Source organism: Caretta caretta, chromosome 1 (assembly GCF_965140235.1).
Source record: "Caretta caretta isolate rCarCar2 chromosome 1, rCarCar1.hap1, whole genome shotgun sequence".
Classification (NCBI taxonomy): domain Eukaryota; kingdom Metazoa; phylum Chordata; order Testudines; family Cheloniidae; genus Caretta; species Caretta caretta.
Genome location: NC_134206.1, coordinates 167224475 through 167248297, shown reverse-complemented (window position 1 = coordinate 167248297; position 23823 = coordinate 167224475). Strand labels below are relative to the sequence as shown.

The window sequence follows — 23823 nt, the reverse complement described above, 5'->3', positions numbered from 1 at the left end:
CACCCAGCAGTCTGAAGTTATCTGGGCCCACGCACAATAGAAGTGGGATAGACGGTTCAAGAAACAGGGAGAAGGATCCAGGACGTGGTCTGGTGCATCGCTCAGGTGCACCCTCAAAAGGCGTGCTTGGAACTGGAGGGCTGCCTTGTCGAACCCTGGTCTTGGCTGGGTGGGGACTGGGGAGGCCTATGTCTATTGTTCCTGCCCCGCTTCCTAGAGTAGTCCTGCCTAGGCTGTGTAGGATAAAAACACCGAAGAGGTTGGGGCTTAAAGTGCTTTCTCTGTGTGGCTGGTGTATATAGCCCCAAGGATTTCAATGTTGCCCATGAATCCTTTAGGTTATGGAGTTTGGAGCCTATCTGCTCCGAAAACAATCCAGAGTCTTCAAAGGGCAGGTCCTGTATTCTTTGTTGGGCCTCTGGAGGGAGGCCCGACACCTACAGCCGTGAATTCCTCCTCATGGAGATAGTGGAGAACATGGTTCGCGTCGCCGAGTCTGCCGCATCCAGGGCAGCCTTCAATGGGGTAGTTGAAGACCCTGCCACTACCTTGTCAGGGGAGGATGATGACGATGCCCTGGGTGATACCGGGCCTTCCTGACCCTCAGGCTTGCGGGTTTCACCCTGTGCAGGGTCCTCGTGTTCAGTGCTGGGGTTGGCCCTGATGCAGATTCCAGTGCCGACCTCTGCGCCAAACTCCATACCCACTTTGGTGCCACACAGTGGTAAGCAGTCCCTGGCCAGTAGAGGAGCACATGCTTCCAAGGCGATGGACTGGGACCCCCTGGAGTAGGAACCCTGGGCCTGGTAATATACATACAGGGTCCAAAAGCGCCATTGCGCGGGCACCTGCCATCGTGGGGGGAGCTTGCCCTGTCTCCTGCCTGTAATGGCACTGCTCTGATCAATGCTGGCTACGTTTAGAGATGTATGACTCCACCTCAGTCTGATGACTGACTCCGAACATGGAGACCACAGTGGTGCAGGCGATAGGTGCTGCATTGTGGCTGGCTTACTTCTGGGCAGCGCCAGAAGTCTCGTATCCAATGCTCTCTCTTGGCGGGGGACTGAGGTGCTATCATGGCTATCAGGTCCCTGGCCGCCTCAGATGTGTTCAGGGTGGAAGGGAGCTCCAACTCCTCTATGTGGTACTCCCTTAAGGGGGAGTCCATTGCCACCGGACTTGACGGACCCCCCTGCAGGCCCAAAGTTGGAGGTGTGATAGGCGCCAGGTGCCCTGACATGGGACGCACGCGGTTAGCGCTCTCTCCAGTTGCGCTCACCGTGAGCGAGCGCCTTCTGTCAGTTTTCTTGTATCTCTTGTGAGGCACTGTTGAGTGAGAGCGGTGCCGGGCTGTCACAGAAGGGGCGGACTTCGGTGCCAGAGAATAACGGTGCCGAGGATCTCTAGGTGCAGAGTCCTTGGCGCCATAGCCTCTCTAATTGAGGCCGGCGCACTCCGCACCAAGGTACAGGGTGTCGGGTCTGGCTGGCCCAGTGCCAGTTGGGGACAAAGGGCTCCCACCGTGAGGAGCTGTTTAAGTCTGAAGTCCCTCTCTTTTTTAGTCCTAGGATGGAATCCCTTGCAAATCCTACACCAATTTGTCTGATGGGACTCCCCAGGCACCTCAAACAGGACTTGGGGGGATCGCCCTTTGACACAGATTTATAGCAGGTCCCACATGCCTCAATTCCTGGGAAGGGGGAAACAAATTGGGGTGAGAACCCCCCCCCCCAAACAGAAACTAAGCTAACCACTACTAAAACACTAATTCTACTCTATTTATAGATGCAACAACAGAAACCACTAGGAGAATGCAAGAGAAGACACGCAGCTCCAATGACCGTCATGGGTGGTAAAAAGGAATTGAAGTGGCAGTGGGTTGGCAGGGCCCTATATGCAGCGCCATGAAGGTGCGACTCCAAGGGGCACCGACCCAACAGGTACTGCCAGGGGAAAAACCTTCCGACAACTGTACATGCGGCGCACGCACACCTACTTGGAATCAACATGAACAAGCACTCAAAGAAGAACAATACCACTTTACACTATTATTTAAGCTAAGCAAACCTCGGCCTGGCAGGTATTTCAAGGTAATCCTCCAAAAAAACCCAAGTAAAGTGCTGCAAAGGAGTGGCCCTGGTAATTTAGTAGGTGGATTTGCCACATACATACAGATGGCTTTTAGCCAGCGTGGAACCAGTATCCCATGACTCTGTTGTGATACGCTGTCTTTCTGATAGGCAAAACCTACAGCCCACAAAATCATTCAAGAGCCTATGGATCTTTTTGTAAAAACAGTGTTGAGAACTCTAGAATCTTGGTACAAATTAAATAATGACATTCTGTCTATTTAAGATTTCTCCAGTAACTGCAAAGGGAGAAGTTATTCTTCACTTCTACCAGAAGAGGAGAAATGTGATGTTGATGGCTCTGAATGACTCTCATTCCAGTCAAGTAGCAGCTGCACTTCAGAGATATAAGAGTGATCCCTATGTATCTACTGCAGCTACTTATTTGGTCCCCCATTATTGTAGTACCCGAGCACTTCACAATCTTTAAATTTATTTATCAACACAACACACACTGTGAGGTAAGGAGGTCATTTTACCCATGGAGAAGTAAGGCATAAAGATACTAAGGACTCATCTACACCAGGAAATTTACTAGCATAGTTATACCATATATCCTTTGTGCATACTCTTATTCCTGAATAAGTGTGTCCACATAGGGATTTATACTGCTGTCCCTATAGTGGTAAATTATACCAGTAAATTTCCCAGTTTAGACAAGCCCTTAGTGACTTGCTCAAGGTCACCCAGGAAGAGCAGGGAAATGAACCCAGGATCACCAAGTCCCTGGCTACCACACTAACCATAGGGCTATCCTTTCTCAACACACACTTAGTAAAGCACTTTGAATCCTTTTGATGAGATATGCTAAAGTTAAATATATATATAAAAAAATAGCATACATATATTTTCAGTGCTAGAAAAAATTACATTAACTTACCTTGATGCCGATCTAGATCTTGATTTTCTGTTATCAGAAACATGTCGTTTAACTTCCTGAACACAGGGCTGTTCCACCTCCATATCCTAAAATGCCCCACAAGTTAAACTGCTGTAATTACCGCAAGTATTAATTTTATTCCAGTTTGTGACTAGACTCAGTCTACCAAACAAGTTACATGAAATTGATTCTAGATATCTAACTATGAATTTAAAACCATGATATGATTTTGTCCAAAACAGATTTTACTGTTTTATTCACCAGTGCAAAAAATTTTAATAAGCACAATACATTTGTGATAAATACTATTAATACATCAACATTTTAAAAACTCAGACAAAACTTCAATTTTTAAATTGTTGATTTTTCTCCAAGCTTAGTTAATTTCAGCATGTTATATTAGGTATAATACATGTTTCTTTAGTAAGAATGGGGTATGAATAACTAATGACAGTCAAGCTAAAAAACCCTTGTTGATTTTTTTAAAACCTATTGTTGTTACAAGTAATGTCCAAAGTCACCTGGTCTATGTCTCGCAATGTGTTCTACAACAGTAAGCCCTAATAGTAAAAGATATTTGCTCTAACTGACAATTCAAATTCTCCACTTATAAACTTTAAGTATTTTGTTTGAGCATTTTCTTTTAATTGAGCACCAAAAAATTAAATCACTCTTGTGGGGAGGAGACTAACGAGCTCTTCTGGGCCTGTTCAGCACAAATGAGGCACACTTGCAAGGTTTGTTCTGCCTGGAAGGGTGAGCTTAAAAAAGAGAAAAAAGAGAAAACCTGCCACAGGAAAAGGCGGTGAACAGGAGGAGGACTGTTCCACCTCAGAGACTGCTGACAGCAGGAACAGGCCAGCTGAGAGGGAGACAGTGAAACTGCCCCCTTACAAAGCAGCTCACACCCCAAGAGGAGGACCTGGAGGTAGCCCCCATTGAAAGACAACAAACCTGCTGACAGACTAAGCCCAAAGGGCTGAATCCAGAAAGACTGCCTGATATCCAGGTCACTTTTGCCTTTGGTTTCACACAGATTCTCCTCTCTCATAAGGGAAAGAGGGGAGAGGATCTTTCTTTTGTCTGTTTTACTCAGAGAACTCCTCATGTGCTACTAACTGGGGAAGGACAAACTGGAAGCAGGGACTCGAGGGAGCCCCTGCCCCCCAGTCTGCCACAAGGGAACTCTGCTCTGAAATGTCTTATGGGGCCCAATGTGGGGCTCCCCATTCCTGCAGACTTTAAGCAAAGTCTATAGGAGGAAGTTATACTGGGTGGATTATGGGGGTTGCAGATGATATAATGGAATGACAGGAGAGTAGGGGGGAGTCTTATCCATATTTTAAGAACTTGAGGTTTAAATGCTTAACATGCTTTCTCCTCCCTCTCCATTCCAAAGCAGGGAGCATGACTCCATCCTGCTCTTTCCCATGCCTCCCAATCTTCCACTGTCTTCGCCATATTCCTTTTCTCAGAATTTTTCTACTATCAGGTCTCTCTGGTCAGAGATACCTACAAGGAAGGCAAGGTATCATTTCCATGAATTGGGAGATGAAATGTTATCAAGCAACCACAGACCTAGTCTCTCATTATCAAGCAACCACAGACCCAGAGTAAAAAAAAAATATAATTATGTTCATCTAGTCTGGCCAACTGAATGAAGTCACCTGCCTTTCTCAGAGCTACAGGAGTAGCAAAGGTCAAGCTTATTGATGCCTGAAACAAATAAATTGATCAGCAGAATCCTCAATTCTTGGAAGACTGAAGCATTCTGCTGTTCAGTTTTCTCTCTTCTGAACACACAGCCTGAAACCTTAATTTTGCCAGAACATATGAAGCTGAAACTATTAAACTCAAAATGTGTTCTGCAACAGTAGGGTGGGGGGTAGGTCTCACCCTAAATCACAGAGGAAGCAGTTGTGAGGAGCCATGTGTCTCATGACTTTCCCAATTGCCTACAATCCCAGATAACGAATGCTCCTCTTGAATTCTCATGGGAACTATTTTTCCTCCCATTTGCACTTGATCAGGTAGGCAACCCTAGTAAACCAGACAGTAGGAATTTTAGACAGAAGTTTTCCTCACTCCTGTTTCTAGATTTGTTCCACCTTCTCAGGGATTGAAAAACTTCAGTGAGGAAGGTGATCTCTGAAGAGAGACCAGGCACTGATCTTATCGACAGAAGAAATGCCTGGAAAAACCTACTGTAAAGGATGGTTCACTCAGCTGTAGGTGAGCAATAAATCATCAATTCCAGATGAATGGCTTGCCAAATAGTTGCAGCAGGGTGTTTGTGTAGTCTCTGAACCAACTGTTCGATTTGTCACTGTATTTTTATTATTTACATGATTGTAGCACCAAGGAGCCCCAATCCTGGAATTGTATTAGCATTGTAAAAACAATGAACAAAAAGACAGACCCTGCTCCAAAGAGTTTACAATCTAAGTCTGCAGGAAGAATGACCCTTTCAAGGTGTGTGCAGAACCTGAATCTCAGGTGTGTTAAGTCCCACAAAAATGATGAGGAGTATTTGTTCCAGATGGTCACAAAAGTGTCTTGAAGAATCTGGATCATTCTCCAGGAGTTCTGAATCACCTTCTGTTTGCTCCAAAACCTGAGGTTGTCATCCAAGGGACTGAAATGTATATACCCTCTTATTTGAGGAAGGTAAATACAGCCACTAAAATCTTGGGAACAAACATGGAACTGACCAAAAAAGCCAAAGGTGGGGGTAGGGGGAAGAAATACTGAAAATGGTGGTGATCTCAATAATTACAGGTACTAGAAACATGATAGATTAATGGAAACAAGCAAGAATGGGATTTTTTTTTTTTTTTTTAATATCTTCACAACATAAACAACCCCTTTGCTGGATGTCCTGAACGAAGAAAAAGGGTCACAATCCACAAGCATGCATCTTACTGCCAGAATTTACAGGAAACAGGACCAGGATTGGGATGGACCTCCATCACTATTTTTGGGAACCAAGGCAAATCTTAAATATCAAACTGCCTCTTCAGGGGGTGTTGCAGGTGAAATTGCATATAGGGACAGTTGGTGGTGAACCAAGTCCTAAAGAGCTGCCCATTTTCTTGGGCTGAAGGGAAGCAAATTAGGGACAAGAAATTTGGTTAGAGGGGATAAAAATGAGGTAGTCACATTGCATAATGTCCAACACACACTGGGGTCCCAAGTGGATTTAGCCCAAGCTGACAGAAGAAACCTTCGCAAGCTGGCTCTGATGGGGAGGCAAAGTCAGAATCAACACTCCGACTGCTTAGTGGCTCCTAAGAAGTAGTCTTTCTCCAGCGGAAAGAAAGGATTGTTTCTAGCATTTGCCAGTACCCCTAAAGTTCTTAACCTGAAGAAAGCAATCATTTTTGTCTTTGTGCACAGAAAGCTTGTTCATATTCAAGGCCTCAACAATTAACTTTTTGTGATTATAAAGGGAGCCTGAACCAGACAGATTCTGAAGGTAGCATATGTCCCAGAACTGCAACTGAATGTATATCCTGGCTATTGTGGTGGAACAGAATAAAGAGCATGAAGAAAATCTTGTGATATCATAGGCTGCATCACAAATTGAGAAAATTTGGTACAGACTCCAGAGCCTCTTTTTTGTAATGACATTGTTTTTTGGATCTCCATTTGGAGGATTTACTGTCTTTAATAAAAGAAAGGGAAGCCCTGGAGGTGCCTACACAGGCTATAAGTACACACAAGGCTGCTGAGAATGCAATCCATCTCCTTTCAGAGAATGTTCAAGTCTTATCCCTAGGTTCTTCAGTGAAATTGTTCCTTCAAAAGTCTTTCATAGATAAAGCCTTAGAATCCATTTTAGAGATGGCAAAATTTTGACTTCTTGTATTTAAGAACTTTATATAATTTAAGTCAGAATTTTCTCACTCACTGATCACTTCTCTAGAAGAAGCCAGCCACTTTAAACCTGGATTTGTGTTGGAAATGGCCCACCTTGATTATCATACACATTTTAAAGAGAGTGGTCACTTTGGATGGGCTATTACCAGCATGAGAGTGAGTTTGTGTGTGTGTGGGGGGGGGGGGGGGGGGGGGCGGAGGGTGAGAAAACCTGGATTTGTGCTGGAAATAGCCCAACTTGATGATCACTTTAGATAAGCTATTACCAGCAGGAGAGTGGGGTGGGAGGAGTTATTGTTTCATGGTCTGTGTGTATATAATGTCTTCTGCAGTTTCCACGGTATGCATCTGATGAAGTGAGCTGTAGCTCACGAAAGCTCATGCTCAAATAAATTGGTTAGTCTCTAAGGTGCCACAAGTACCCATTCATATAGTTTACCTCCAGAATTAGAGTCAGACTGATATTGCTGCAAGGACTTTGAGGAGAGAGAATATTCCTGCAGCTGGATGGGGGAGGAGGGAGAGATGAGAAGAGGTAAACAGACTGGCGGCAAGATCCAAATCCAAGGCTTTTCCCAAAGAGAAGCAGGAAAAAGGTAAGCATTGCTTCTGCTACACAGAGGCACAACACTTGTCATCCAGTGTCTACTGAAGCACTTTGGCACCTAAACTTCTATCAAGTGAGCTGCCTCCATGAATGTCTGTGGGCATGGTTACCTTCAATAGTCTGACAGATTGCTTGCTAGTGCTTTTAAACCACTAGGAGCCTAAAATTGTATTGAATGGCAAGAGTCCTCACCTGCTGATGTGTTTTCTGTATGTGTGGTTCACTCTGTACTGGGAAAGGAGATTGGAAAGTTTGCTGCACTGCTGGTGTTGGCGGTATAACAGGCTGAGTCATGGGAGGAAACTGTGGGGTAGGTAGAAGTCCAAAACTTGGCATTTGTCCATTAGGAGGGAGTGGGACCTTTAGGGGGTGAAAAAAAGGTTCATTTTCAGTCTCAGTGATTACTACTTTAACAATAATGATAAGCTTGGCTTGATTAATGGAAAGTTGCACATATTTTGCTCAGAGCAGCATTACAAGTTTTATATGAAAAAGCACATATATACACATTAACTATTTGTGTTCATACATACATTTATATAGCTCCCTAGTTGTGTGGCCCCTTTCAAAACTCAACTGAAAAATTTTGCATGCAATATGTCATTAGAATATGTAAAATACATTAACATGCATTCACAATGCAACTTAGTTCTAAACATTTTCTACTCTAGGGGACTGACAAGGCTCTGATGTTGCAAACACGTTTAATTTTCCATATGTATGTACTGCAATTGAAGTCAATGGAACCACACATGAAATTATGGATGTGTATAAGTAGTTTACCAAAACTAAGGGTGTATACAAATATTATTTTTTCATATTTAACAGATTTCCTTCCAGTTCCATGCATCAAAAATACTAAATGATTCCGTATGAAGAGCAGACATTCTAAACATGTATTAATAAAAGTAACAAATTTCAAAGGAAATAAATCTTAAGAGTAATCCAAAGCTACCTGGTGATGCATTGGATCTTGCTGCATTCCCATCAGCCGCGGTTGAAATGGGTCTATATTTGGGAGCTGTGGATATACTGGCTGTTGCATACCTTCTCCTGGAAATCCACTAAAAAACAGATAATTACTCTGCAGCAGCAAGGCAATGTTAATATGTAAACATTCTGGTTTTATATTTAAATCTCATTGCTGCTTCAAATTTAGATAAACATTTAGCTGAATACTCATAGAAACCAATCATCCAATTATCGGTAGAGCTGGAAGTGATTTCTTTAGTTAAGGCTACCTAAAACTTTGCATTGTAAGACCACATTTTCACTGATAACTTTGCCATGACTCTACCACAGATTTCCTGTGGGATGCAAGACAAGTCATTTAAACCAAACTTTTCAGTGTGAGTTCTCGTTTTCTGTCTGCCCAACCTGAGATAGCTGGGGCCTGATTTCCAGAAATGCTACGTACTCAACTGCAACTGGAATCAGGAAACATGGGAGCTGTATTTTAAACATTTAACATGCTATAAATACAATAAGTGCTCTGAAAAAAATCAGGCTCAATATGGCCTCAAGTGGTACAACCCAATATTAGTGGATACTTTCGATAGTTTTGGTCTTAATATTTATGTGCCTTAGTTCCTACCTGTAAAATGGGGATACTACCACCAATTTACTTCACAAGGGTCTTGTGAAGAGCAGTTCATTAATATTTGTGAAACATTCAGATGCTATGGAGACGAGCACCATAAAAGAGCTTATGAGGAAATTAACAGTTCTGCATTCAGTACGACGTTTGGGTCGTGTGTGACAAATAAGACATGAGGCCACATATTCAATATTTTTGTTTAGCTACTTAGTAACTACCGATTCATTGAGCACCATCCAGCCTGTGCACTGAATGAGGCAAGGCCATTACAGGCAAAGTATGTAATCATGTAATTTAAGACTACCACAATGCGTATGGACAAAGGGGCCGAATTGCAGTTGCACACGAATGAAGGATGCACTTAACTCTAAGTACTTAAGGTTGCAAACTCAATTTTCTTTTAACAATTCTGTATTCCTTCCACAGCCAGCAAAGCAGTCAAGTTAATTTTATTAAAAAAAAATGTCTTGAAATATCCAGCTTTAAAAAATACAAAACTGAAATCTTGTACCTATAACTAGATGAGCTGTTAGATAACTTACAGAACAGATTCTTCACCCAATTCTGTGACATGCCAAACTCGTACACAGTACCGTTGAAATAAAAATAATGTAGTCAAACAATCATCAATATCTAAACTTACAGACTCTTTATTTCTATATTGTCATAACCTAGAATTTTAATTGAAGCTTTCTTGTATTCATATGAATCTTATTACTTTGATTTTACCACACATCACAAAACTTACAATGGTGGTTGAGAAATGGAAGGAGACTGAGTTGAATCCTCTTTCTTTGAGTCTTCTACTGCTTCTGGCTCATCATCATAGTCAAATCGATCTAGCAGCTTCTGAAAAAAGTTACATTGAGCCAACTCCACTTTTCTTAACATTTTATAGTGAGCAGCTAAAATATTTCTATTACATTAAGGATAGAAATGTCTGACTATAAAATTTTAGCAACTCTGGGAACTAAAGGCAGAAGATATTTACTCAAGGAGCAAAGAAAAAGACAGTTACCTTTTTTCGTAACTCGTGTTTTGAGATGTGTTGCTCATGTCCGTTCCATTGTAGGTGTGTGCGCTCACCACATGCACCTGTGCAAGAAGTTTTTCCCTCAGTGGTATCCGTAGGGACCGGCTCTGGTGCCCTCTGGAGTGGTGCGCACATGCAGCAGTATAAGGGGCACTGCCGGCTCCCCCCAAACTCTCAGTTCCTTCTTGCCGGAAACTGACAATGGAGAAGGAGGGTGGGTCATGAAATGGACATGAGCAACACATCTCGAAGAACGCTAGTTAAGAAAAAAAGATAACTGTCTTTTCTTTGAGTGCTTGCTCATGTCCATTCCATTGTAGGCAACTCCCAAGCAGTACCACCGGAGAAGCAACACAGCTCTGCCAAATCCAGAGTCATCTCTTACTTGCTGGGTCATGGCATAGTGAGTCATGAATGTGCGTACCGAAGACCACATCGCAGACCTGCAGATGTCCTGGATAGGGACATGCGCCAGGAAGGCTGTCGAATACACTTGAGCCCTGGTCGAATGGGCCTTCATTATAGGTGGTGACTCGGCCTGAGCCAGCTCATAACAGGTCTGGATGCAGGTGGTGATCCCATTTGAGACCCTCTGCGAGGACACCAGGAGACCCTTCATCCTGTCCGCTGTTGTGATAAAGAGCTGGGTTGACCTATGAAAGAGCTTGGTGCGCTCCAGGTAGAACACTAGGGCGTGCCGGACATCCAAAGTGTGTAGCTGCCTCTCCTCATTGGTCAAGCGTAGCTTCGGACAGAACACCGGGAGGAAGATATCCTGGTTGACATGAAAAGGGGACACCACCTCAGGCAGGAAAGCCGGATGAGGTCACAGCTGGACTGTGTCCTTGTAGAATACCATATACGGACACTCCGAAGTGAGGGCCTTAATCTCAGATACGCACCTTGCCAAGGTAATGGCTACAAGGAAAGCAACTTTCCACGACAGATGGGAAATGGAACAAGAAGCCATAGGCTCAAAGGGCAGGCCCCGAGAAGGAAGGTCTACATCTGGGGGACCAGGACGGTGCTGAGGCCATGTGCCTACCCCGTCCCATTGTTGCTGACCTCGGAGCTCCACTGAGGATCTGCATGAGGGTGATGACCCCTTGTGCCGCAATCCCAGTAACTGGTGGTGGCATTCGGCAGATCAGTGAAAGTAACCCGGCGATCTACACCTGATGCTTAGTGAGCAATCAGTTGAGTAGCAACAGGAGTGAGTGGGCCCCTGCGCCGGGGATCGTCGGCATGCCTGTGGCGAACTGTACTGGCATTCCAGCGACCGGTAACAGCTCCCTGGACTGGTGGCTCTAACTACTGGAGTGGTGCTGTACACTGGGAGAGCGGCTTGGGCATTCCCAGCTCCGGGGCTGTGGGAATGGGTGCCGCATCTCTGAGGGTCTGCGCTGTTCCACTGGCGATTGCCTCCTCGAGCCCGAGGAGCACTGCCTGGAGTCTGGGGACTGGCGTCCAGGACTCTGATGGGTGGACCAGACGTGGTGGCTCTGCACAGGTAAGCGCTGGCAGGACACTCCTTGTGGTGAGGAGCAGTGCCGCACTGATGGGGACTGTTGGAAGGGTCCCAAGGCAGATTTTCCCCTGAAGCGGAACACTTCCGTGGCCGGCACCAGTAGGGACAATGTCCTTTGCAGCCTGAAAGGCCTCTGGTGTGGATGGCACCACCAGGTGCCGAATGCATCTGTTGCTTCCTGGGGTGGCGGGCTGGTCCTGGAGTGGGCTAGGCCGCTCAGCAGGAGTTGTGGCCCGACCTTCATCTGGAGGGGAAGAGCTGCCTCTCACGGGTCTTTGCTCCCCTCTGGCCCTCTCCTTCTCTTTATGGGACAAGAGAACATCTGCTCCCAGCCTTTATTTGCTTTCTAGCTGGTACTGGGGAGGGGGATCAATGCCGATCCGCAGTCGGGCGCTGGTGGCACACTCCGCACCAAGGCCACAGTGCTAGCAGTGGAGTCCAATCTAGACGACTCTGGTGCTGGTGTAAGTGCTGACTCCATAAGGAGCTATTAGAGGCGAATGTCCCACTCCATTTTTGGTCCAAGGTTTAAAACTTTTACAAATGCAACACTTGTCACTAATGTGGGTTTCTCCCATGCACTTCAAACAGCTACTGTTACGGTCGCTGACTGGTATAGGTTTTCTGCAACAGTCACAGGGTTTGAAGTCACGTCAGGGACTACAAACTAACACTAAACTACAGGAAGGGAACTAAACACTAACAACTTTTCAACAACTATATACATCAAAATTCACAACAAGCAGTTAAGGGGAGTAAGCTTGCTGAGGTAAGGTGATGTTCCAGCACCATCACTGGTGATAAGTAGTAACTGAGGGTGGGGGGAGCCAGCAGCACCCATTATACTGCGGCATATGCACAGCACTCCAGAGGGCGCCAGAGCATGTCCCCTATGGATACCACGGAGAGAAAAACTTCTGGCACTAGTGCATGCGGTGAGCACACACACCTACAATGGAATAGACATGAGCAAGCATTCGAAGAAAAGTAAAGTTTACTTAAAGAATAGATCTAACTGTTCAAAACCAGTTTTATTCAATTTTTGAAAGCAAAAGGTCTATCCTTAATACAGGAAAACAAGAAAACCAGTGATTTGGAAGTCAAGGGACCAGAGGGAGTTGATTTTTTTGTTCTAGCGGTTGGATATTTGGGGGTGGGTGCACACCTCTTCGCACAAAACATCACTTGGAATATTTCAGAGCTCAAGGTGAAGTCCATGTGGCCCCCAACAACCAGAGCTTTTCAGAGTCCCTGGCTTTGGGGCAGGGCACAGGCACATCCCAAAACTGGGGATCTGCACTGACAACTCTCAAAGGTGAACTTAAATTCCTGTATTTCCATCTTCCTATTAGTTACTACGTTAAAATGATCATTATAAATGCAAACAACAACAAAGGACTTACCTTATCAAAAGACGTTTTTTGCTCAGGGGGTGGAAAAGCAGCTTTTTGTTCTGGTGGTTGTGTTGTCGTAGTCTTCAATTGAGCAGTAATAGCCTGAACCTGAGCCATCACAGTATTATCTATGACTGGAGACTGGGGTTTTGGAGGCTGCTGAAAAGTCTGAAGAATCTGCTGAAGCTTAACAGAATAGATATTAAATCAAAATGAGTTTTTCTATTTAAAAAAATATTTTTGAACTCTTAACAGAATACAGACAGAATGTTAAGACAGATACAGATATCAAAATGTATACTAGGCGAGGTGGTGACATACTTGTGTGCAGGTATAGCACTCATTTGTTTACTCTTGATAGTTATATGGGTACCAGCAATGGATTTGTTGGGCGGGAAGTCACTAGGAAGCAGAAGGAGATTCATACAGGCCCTCTTGATATGTTTGGCCCTGCTCATCCTCCCCTGAGACAATCAATTATGTTCCTCCTAAAAATAGATTCTCCTTACAAGCCCCACCAGAGCTCATTGGTTTAGTTTTTGCACTCTAGCCCCAGTAAAATTAGTAAAATGGCTGCTAGTGCAGAAGGTGAACAATGCCCTACATGCAATTTATTAGTCACAGGGGTTGTCTGTTGTAGATGAAAGCAAATATACACAGCCATGACAAATATATGAGAACAGTATGAACAGAGTGAATACTGCCATAAATCCAGGTTGGAAATTTTGTTTGCTCTAATTCAGAGGAGGATTTACAAACTGAGTAATTCAGGTCAAAAGCATATTCAGTGGATTAAGGCGGTCTCTCCCCTTAAGGGAAATATGGTGTCATCAAGAAAAACTTAACCTGATTTTCCAAAGCATCTAAAGTCTAAAAACCTATCAATATTAAAAAGAATGAATGGCAGGAGTGAATTCAGAGAGCTTGTTTTGAATATAAAATCTAATCCAACGACCTAGGTAGAGAAAGGTTTCAGAGTAGCAGCCGTATTAGTCTGTATTCGCAAAAAGAAAAGGAGTACTTGTGGCACCTTAGAGACTAACAAATTTTCCTTTTCTTTTTAGGTAGAGTAAGTTTATATGATCCACAGGCCCCCTTCTAGTACTTCAGAAGCAAATGGATGCTTGAGTGATCCTGCTCACTCTGCAAATCTTTCATGAAGGGTGCTAAGAAAAACATAGCAGAGAAAGGGTTTCTGGATAATAAGTGCAATACACTGTTCATTACATTGATAATTTAACAGTGAAGGTTATTGGAATGTGTCAGTGAATTTTCCACAAAAATATTGTCAACTGGATGTTTTACTCATAAAGACCATCAAATGTTCAAATAAGTTACCTTAACTCTTAAATTCCATATTTTTAAGGGTTTTATTTGGGGGAGGGGAGGGGTACAGTATTACAGATTTTGTATCAAGGCTGTAGAAGCAACTGCTGTAACTAAGTTAGGTGATTTGTGTGAGAATTAAAATTACAAGTGTAACTGAAATACAGTTGTTACCTGTTGTCCTTGTGTTGTCTGAAATAACTGAGCTACAGCTGCAAAGGCATCAGAACTAGGCAACTGTGATACAGTAGGTACTGAATTACCACTGAGTTGGGTGGGTTCAGATAGAACCTTTGCTGGAGGGGGTGGTGAACCTGCAAGAGAATTACAACACTGAAAACCAGTCCACTACAACGTAAGATATTAACAGTCCACGTGTGTAATATAAAATATTTTACCGTCCAATGAAGAGATAAATACTCATTACTTTGTAAACTTACCTATCCCCCTCAAAAGAATCACTGATGTACATTAAATTCAGCCAATCAATGCATCTGTATTCCGATTTATACCACTGTGAACTAGCCCTGACAACATGCTCTAACATTCCTTTAGGTATCCCATTTACTATCTAGAACCTGCATGCTCTGTATTCAATGACAGAAAACTATGAATATTGGACCTCATAGGAGGGAGTGCAGTGCATGAAACTTTCACCCAATGTTCCATTGATAGTATTACAATTTTTTTAGAGGAGTTGAAGCTGAAAACTTACCTACTGAAATAGCACCAAACACTGCATATCAATACATTTGTAAAATAAGTTCAATTGCAAAGTTTAAGTTCGACTATTAATAATTCTTTCATTCAATGATTTATTTTAGGTTCCTATCCAATGGTTTATTTAAGGAGAAACAATATAGTTTTCATGATTCATCCATCTAAGACAGAGCCATGTAGAAACGATTACAGGATCTGTTATGGCTATTAGTTTCTCTTAAAAATCTCATTTAATCTATTTCTTATGAGCAACTCTTTCCTGTTATATATTTCCTATACTGCTGTAGAAGGAACTAGCAGTAGTACAAACCAAACTTCACATATAGAAGATTAAGTTCTCTAATGCAAAAACATCTTATACTACTACTTCCAGAAAGGACACATTCGCAATGTGTTTAATAAACTTATGTGATCAGTTCAACATATTTTAATATATTCATAGGAATTTAAGGAAAATCTAATAGCAAAAGCTATGTTTAGGACTTTGGTTTTTTAGTACCTATCCGTTGCACTTAATTCTTACACAAATGTTTTAGTGGTAGAAAATAAATTAACAGATACTTTTCATCCACAACTCCTACACACTGTAAACATATAAATACATTTTATTGGGAAATGCACTTTTTTTTCATTGAAATAATATAAACAACTTCAATCCTTTTATAATTAAGGGATACAGTTAAACACTAAGTATCAGAAAAAAAGTGAAAACTCTAATAGATTCCTTATTATGGTTGAATACAAAATTAAATACAGTAAAAATATTACTATACTGTTCTTAAGTGGGAAAATGACGCAAATATACCTGCTTCACAATATCTGAGAGAAAAGGTGGGTGAGGTAATAATCTTTTATTGGAAGCTTGTCTCACCAATAGAAGTTGCTCCAAGAGCTCTTCCTCGGGTCTGGAAAACTTACTCAGGCCCTGTCTACACTACAACATTGCTTCCGTCAATGTAAGTCACCCACTACACTGACCTAATAATTCAAATTCCATGAGAGGCGTAGCGCTTAGGTCGATGTAGTTAGTGCAACGCAGTGTCCATGTGGACACCACATTACTGACATCGCCTGTGGGCTGTCAGCTCCATGGCGGGTAGAGGGGCTCCAGCTGTCAGTGCCCCCAAAAAGTTAAATCAATGGAAGCACTCCGGGTGAGGACATGCACCTTTGACAGAGGTAGTATACTGTGGACATGAACCACAGTATGTCGACCTAACTTAGGTTGTCTCAATTTGTAATGTAGACAAGGCCTGGGTAAGTTTCCCAGACCTGCAGAAGAGCTCTGTGTAAGCTTGAAAGCTTCTCTATCTCATCAATGGAACTTGATCCAATAAAAGATATTACCACTTTGAGGGGCTAATATCCTGGGACCAACACAGCTACAACAATATTGCATATCACAATGCCTGACTTATTTCTATGAACCTGTGGATCTGTTGACACTTTAAATAACTGCAGTGTTGACTTACAGAAAAGGAAAGCAAACAACATTCTGAAAAATTTGTTTTCCCAGAAGTCAAATGGAAACATTACAAAATATTTAATCTTGAAATGTTTCCAAGAGCGTGATTCTGCTCAGAAAAGTTACATCTCAAGACTTGCTCACGGCGTGTATTCAATTACACTGCTTACTTATGGGACAAAAGTAAGTTTACTATTTTTTACTCTTTGCTGGATAGGCTCCGCAGTGCTATGACTGAGCTGAATTCTATTCCATGTAATGCATTAACAGAATTGTTTACTGCAGGGGCAAATTATTTCCTCTCTTACACTTATGAAATCCCTCTGAAATCAGTAAGGTTGCACAGCTAAATCCGAGGGAAAGGAGTTTGGTCTGCTAGTTACCAGTGGCAGTACAGGAAAAGAAAAAAATACAGATCACGGTCACATCTCAGGGTGAGTTTTGCAAGGCTTTCAGTGAGTTATTAGGCATAGCAAGTGATGTGTCTCAGATCTGTTTTTCTGTATGTTTAGGAAAAGTGACAATAGGTGATGTCTTCCTAAACATTATTGAAGAAACACTTCACAGAAATCTTGTGAGCTGACACCAGGCCTCACTTATACCAATTTAAGCCATATACAATACTGCACATCATTCAACACCAACCCTGTATCAAAATACAAGAACTGGGGAGGTGGGGTGTCAGAAGTACAATCTAGTTATACAGGATGAGGATGGAGATGTGTGCTGCAGATGGTGGAAGGAGATAGTACAGAGAAGGCAAAAGATTGAGAAGGGGAACCAGAGAGTGGAGAATAGGTGGGGTGTTGAGTGACAATTATTTTCTTGCATTTTATGGCTAGCACCAATGAGTTATTCAGTCTAAATAACCTTGCCTCAAGATTTTTGTGTTGCAACAATACTAGTCACTAAAAATATGCTGTGTAGGTAATAATATTTTAATATACTTTAGGGCATGAAGTTTCTCCATTGTAAGATGTTCCACACTTTACTGAATCAGGTGCTTAAAGAAGGAACATGGGAACTACACACTGGGAAGTAATAATAAGTCTCACAGATACAAGAAGAAAATTAAGAAGGGAGTCATTTTTAGTGGGAACATTACTATCAACACCCAATAGGTCTATACATACACCTCTACCCCAATATAACACGACCCGATAGAACACGAAATCGGCTATAACGAGGTAAAGTAGCACTCCGGGGGGCGGGGCTGCGCGCTCCAGTGGATCAAAGCAAGTTCGATATAACATGGTAAGATTTTTTGGCTCCTGAGGAGTGTTAAATCGGGGTAGAGGTGTAATCTGTTGTATGGAAAGACCCAAAGCCATATCAGTTCAAATTTTGATATTTTTCCAAAAAACATATGTATAGATATACAGCACCAACATTTATTCAGAACGTATTCATATTCTTCTATATAATTTTTGTGATAAAAGTGAATTTTGAAGTGCGTTAGTGAACTTGATTTACAAACATGAGGTACTTTTACCTTAGTGTACCAAATAACAACAAGTCATTGGTTCCATAACTTTTAATTTACTAGTTGTACTGACATTCATACCTTCATTATTTGTAGCATTTTCTGCCATCGGGGCTGCACTACTAGTTCCTGCTGCCATATCCAGGAGAGGCTGAATGATCTCTATTTTAAACACTCCATTTTTCTGCCAAAGGTTCAGGACACGAACTATCTTACTCTGTTCAAATAACAGAAAGTATTAATATAGAACAAAATATTCCTAACGCATAAGCTCTAAATTTAGTTCTTGCACATAAGAAGAAAGCGGTAACTGGATCAGCGGTCTTGAAGCAGCATGCTCAAATTTTAGACGCAGCCTGATTCCTTGTTACACAGGTTAGCAGGATCCACACTACTAGACCCCCCCTCTTCTTTTGATACACTGAAAGAGTTTGTGCCACTCTCTAGCAAACTCCTCTGGCAAACCAAAAGACAATTAAGAGTTGCATCCAGTCATATGGCTATTCAGGAGAGTTTGATGTGGTCTTTGGAAGAATCCCAGAAGGGGAAGGCAGAGAAGAGCCAAGAAAAGGTGAGAAAGACAACAAAAATGCAGCAGTGAAGTGGGAAAGTCTGACAAAAGGGAGTGAAAGGAAGTGAAAAGAAAATGCTAGAACAGAATTTTGAAGTCGGAGGGGGGAAAAAAATAAGACTATCTGCATTTCTTTCAGCTACCAATCCAATTAACTGCAACAAGTCCCTCACAAGAAGGATGCCTGAAAAGGAAATAGTTTTGGCATGGTCTCCAACTGGACAAAGGCATGAACACAACAAACAGAATAAGTTAAAAAAGATTTTTCATCATCAGGACCTCCGCTGAAGTATTACCTCTAATATTACCACTACCCACACAAAGACAACTATGGCATTGCAGTCAAGGCAGAGAACCACCAAATTAGCTTTCATATAAGCAGAAACACACAATTAAGAATTCAGCAATTCACAACATTTAAGAAGTTTTAGCTATACCTTGTCTTCAGACGGACAGAGATATAAATACTGGAATGTGGCAGTTATATTTTTAGAGAATCTTGGCCCAAAAACATCCTTGTCTGTTCCAAATTGGTGACGAGACTGACGAACAATAGAGTCAATAACATATAATCCAGGGACTTTATATTCTGGTTTGCACTGAAAAGAGATTGTTCCCAGTTATTGCAGGCTAGCATATACAGTACTAACAGCGTAAACCCCCTAATGCCCCAATAGGTTTCAGAATCGCTACAAGCAACCTGCACCTTGTACTTAAGGTTTTCCTGTAGGTCCCAACAGAAAACTTGAATTCTACTATTTACAGTTCTCGTTTTACCAGTACTATAGGGCTGTACAAGGAGCTATGTCTAACACTACTAAATCTAATAGCAAAATGTGTTAGTAACGTGTATCCTGATAAACAAAGTAGCTAAAATATTTATCTTTGAGATAGATTGGCATGGCAATACAATTTAAACTTGAGTAAAAGCACTCACATAAAGCAAATACTTAAAATATGATTAATCATGAACAACAGCTATCTAGACCTTCCCACTAATTGAAAGACAACCTACAGGAAAAAGAATGAACTGCAGCAAACCTATTTATACACATGATGCAACAAAAGTTTTACTATTTAAATCAATTTTATACTAATTAATTTTTGGGGGGGCCAATGTGGGGACCGAAATGAGTTAAGATAATAAATATATAGGAGGAAGTAGTGTATGAGATATTGATCTTAACAATGCAAAAAGTTAGTTCTGTTGTATGTAATAAAAAAGGTTGGAATAACTTGGAGAAAGAAGGACCACAAACAGTAGATACTGTGAAATGCAAATTACTTAAATGGGCAAATGTAGAAATCAAGAATGTAAAAAAAGAGATGACTTCCATGTATTACATAAGCATTGTGTCCTGTAATGTTTCTATAACTAAAATTAATTGGTGGCAGAGGTAGGGAGGAAGGAGATACTTTGGGACCTAGGGCGGAATAGAGGAAAGATGTTTGTGTCTCTTTATGTAGAAAAGATCCACTGTCTCCTTTGCTGCCTTAAGAAGCAGGATCTGGGACCTGAACACAACTCCTCTCTTACCTTCCAGTACAGACCACCACCACTGGGACATCAAGCTAGCTCTCACCCACTTTTCAGTCTCCTTCCACTAATTTAGAATTAATTAGATGCTTGAAAATAAAGTGTTTATCCTTCTGATGTTGCCTTTTTTCATTTGGCATATATTGCTATTTCTTCCTGTTTGTCTAATGGATCTTAAATTAACATGCCTCTTGGTCTACTTTTGTGGATGGTGATGTATTTAACCTATTTTTCTAAGTTTCCAGGCGCCAAGGTGTGTAGGTTAAATTTTCTGGAAACAATCAATCATAACAGTAGCAGTAAAGAGACAAAATCAACTTGAAAAATTAGAAGAATTTGCGTTTCAAGCACTATATCTATCCTTAAATCCCACTGACAATTTCTGTGGTTTTATAATCACACTTTTTTTCATCTCCTGTTGCTGTGTGAAAGGCTCGCATGAACAGAGGGAAATGATTGACTATATACAAATTGCTGTCACATGCACATAGAAAAAAAAAAAGCTGAAAAAAAGCCTTAGGTAATACTTGTAGTATTACTATCACTATTTTTTATTAACTAGAGCTGTGGATGTTTAAATGCCCAGTATCCCATTAAGTAAATATTAAAAATACTATAAAAGCACTTACCTTTTTGATAAACTTCTCTACTATCTGGACTACATGCTTGTAGAGCTGGAAAAGAGATATGTGACCTATTTAATCATGATCTGATTTATAGTGATGTATGATTTCAGAGGTATTTAAATTATTTGTACATATTAACAATTAGGAAAACAAATATATTCTAGTATGTGATGCACTTCATATCTCAAACATTGCTTTAAAAGTTTGCATGAAGAAAACTGACCTTGCCATTGGAAGCATCTCACATACATTAAATGAAGGCAGTACTATTGTGACAACTACTTTTTCCTTTGTTTTTAAATTTGTTTGTTAATTCTGATGCAATGGGATGTAATTGCATGCTACAACATTTTGATTTTATCAGATACAAAATCATGACAAGACTGCAAACCATAACATCAGAAAATGTCATTTTCTTAAAAGCAAGTTTGTGTTACAGTTTTGCAGAGATATTTGCAGCATAACTCAAGATAAAGAACGTTCATTCACTTTCCTTTGAAAAAAACCTCCAAAAACAAAAAAAAGAAATCTTTACCAAGCTATAAAATTTTAGAGATCATGTAAAAGATATGCATATTTTAGAAATCAAGTACAATCCAAAAATAATGCTACTAGTATTGTCTGAATTTGTGCTCTATTTCCGTTTTTCTTTACCTTAATAGCTTTAATGGCAGCTTTCGTAATGAGAATCATCTTTGCTCGGGAGATAGGAGGTTTCATCTCCATGAGTGAAAAGAGCTAAACAGAGAAAATAAATATTAAAAAAATTCTGAAGGAAGCAAGCAAGTCAGTCAACATAACAGTCAATGCAGATTCTTGGCAACTGCCATGCAACCAAGCTCGTGTTATAACAAGGCCTAAAATCAAGAGATTAGCCACTTCAACAATGCAATTACTGACTTGAAAGCCAATGTCTGAAGTTGTACAATCAATGTCAGGTTTTTGGGTTTTTTTAAAGCCCCATCCATGGATTTAGCTGCTGTTGTCAGAAGATTTCATGTGTCTGACTTACCAGTTATGAAACTAGGTACACATTAATTCCCAAATTCTAAACTATTTAATGGAAACAATCTGAAACCAAGGGAATAAACTGTAGTTTGACTTAAAGTTAATTAACCTGATCAGCAGCAGTTTGAGCTTGATCTTGCAGTTTATACTTCTACATAGCTCTGGAGTCCAAAAAATGTTTTCCTATGCACACAGATTTTTAACCATTGAGACCATCACAAACCAATATCCTATCTCCTATTCATCTTGTTACATATAGGTACAGCAGCGTACATACTAAATACCTCTGTTTAACATTCTTGCACTAATAAGGGTGAGATACTACCACAAAAACTAACTGCATCAATTGCTTTGGAAATTTTCATACACTGAACTACTCTTCATCTAATATTACCCAGAGGGGAAATTATTTATAAGTTCCTCAGAAATCAGAGCCAACATTTTCGAAAGTAACTAGTGACTTTGGATGACCAATTGAGGCATCTCGAGAGCCTTATTTACAGGATTAACTAATTTGTTCAAATATAATCTAAGCACAACATTTCTGTTTTAACTACTGTACATTAAAAGTTGTCAGTGTTATTCTATTAACACCACCATTCAAGACAAAAATAGGCCTGACTGTTAAATTTCTTTAAATACCTATTTTAAAATTAATTTTAACTGTAATGGGTTTGTAAATTCTAAGAAAATTCATTAGCACCCAAAACGTTCTGTAAATTTGGGGAAGATACACGGTATTCCCCGTGCATAATAAAGCAGGGATTCAAACTGCTAAAAGTACAAAATCAACTCAACCTTAAAATGTGGATCAACAACTGGCATCTCTATAATTTAACAGCACCTGATGTGTGAAAGGTTAAAAACTTAATGGAACCATTTTCTCCTAGAGTCAAGGTATTTAACAAACATACACAGAGTCCTCTACCTCTTTAAGGTGATGAGCATTACCCTGAAAGGCAGAGTAGTATTATCTCAATTTTGTATAGAGGGAAATTTATAAACCCAGATTAAGCCTGGGTCTATACTACAAACTTACATCAGTATAACTATATTGCTCAGAAGTGTGGAAAATCCACATCCCTGAGCAACACAGTTATACAAATCTAACTCACAGCGTAGACAGTTCCTATGTTGATGGGCGAGCTACCATTGATACAGCTACTGCCTCTCGGGGAGCTGAAATACCTACGCCGATGGGAGAAGCTCTCCTGTTGGTGTAGGTAGGTAGCATCTTCAATAAGCGCTGCAGCTGTGTCACTACAGCGCTGTAAGCGTAGACAAGCCCTAAGGGACTTGAACAAGACTATAAAGCAAGTAAGAGATAAAGGAGACGAAGTTCAAGCATCTTCTCTCCTTGTGCTGTTTCACCCCTTCTGTGTCAACTCCTCCCCACCCACCACCTAATCACAGTAGAATTCTCCAACTGCCGACACAACAGTACTTCAGAAGTCTGGGGGAGTCAATGTTATAGACTCTGAAGACAGTGAAGCCCTAGAGACAACCACTGTCCAGGGGGGTAAAAACAGGTGCAGAAGAGAGAAGAGAAACAACCAACAGTTACTTCACACCAGCACTAAACTGTGCTGCTTTTGCTATATAACTATACTGAAGTCTAGATACACATACAACATCTATGTCACAATAAGCTATTTCACTTCAAAGAATAACTCACTAGAAGGACTATACCATCTTAAGAGATGGCAGGCCCTGATACACTTTCTATTTTCTACTTAGCACTTCTGACAGCACATGGCTGATCCAAAAGATCCTTCCCTCCCACCTATCCTCCTCTCCCAGGCCCCACTGCAATAAATAAATAATAATAATAATAATAAAAAAAATCATGGTACTGAGTCTCAGAGTCCAGGTCAGCTGGCTCAGGCTTGTGGGGTTAAAAATAGTAGTGTAGATGTTTGGGCTTGCTGGAACCCAGGCTCTCAGATCTTCCTCCTTGTGAGGTCTCAGAGCTCAAGCTCCAGCCCAAGCCTGAACATCTACACTGCAATTTTACAGCCCCACAGCCTGAGCCAACCA

The 23823-nt window shown here is 41.2% G+C and overlaps 1 protein-coding gene across 2 annotated transcripts in view; it reads right to left on the bottom strand.

Moving 5' to 3' along the window:
• Positions 1-23823, bottom strand: part of SCAF4 (SR-related CTD associated factor 4) — a 70572-nt gene that overhangs the window by 25043 nt on the left and 21706 nt on the right. The window contains exons 2-11 of one of the 2 annotated variants that reach the window (XM_075133163.1): positions 21433-21516; positions 20782-20826; positions 19053-19214; positions 18126-18261; positions 14551-14690; positions 13060-13236; positions 9844-9944; positions 8454-8562; positions 7691-7858; positions 3013-3098 (exon numbers count right to left, since the gene is read on the bottom strand). In XM_075133163.1, coding sequence (XP_074989264.1) covers positions 3013-3098; positions 7691-7858; positions 8454-8562; positions 9844-9944; positions 13060-13236; positions 14551-14690; positions 18126-18261; positions 19053-19214; positions 20782-20826; positions 21433-21516 — 1208 coding nt within the window. The remainder of the gene's footprint in view (positions 1-3012; positions 3099-7690; positions 7859-8453; positions 8563-9843; positions 9945-13059; positions 13237-14550; positions 14691-18125; positions 18262-19052; positions 19215-20781; positions 20827-21432; positions 21517-23823) is intronic. The other variant, XM_075133166.1, reaches the window with a different exon arrangement.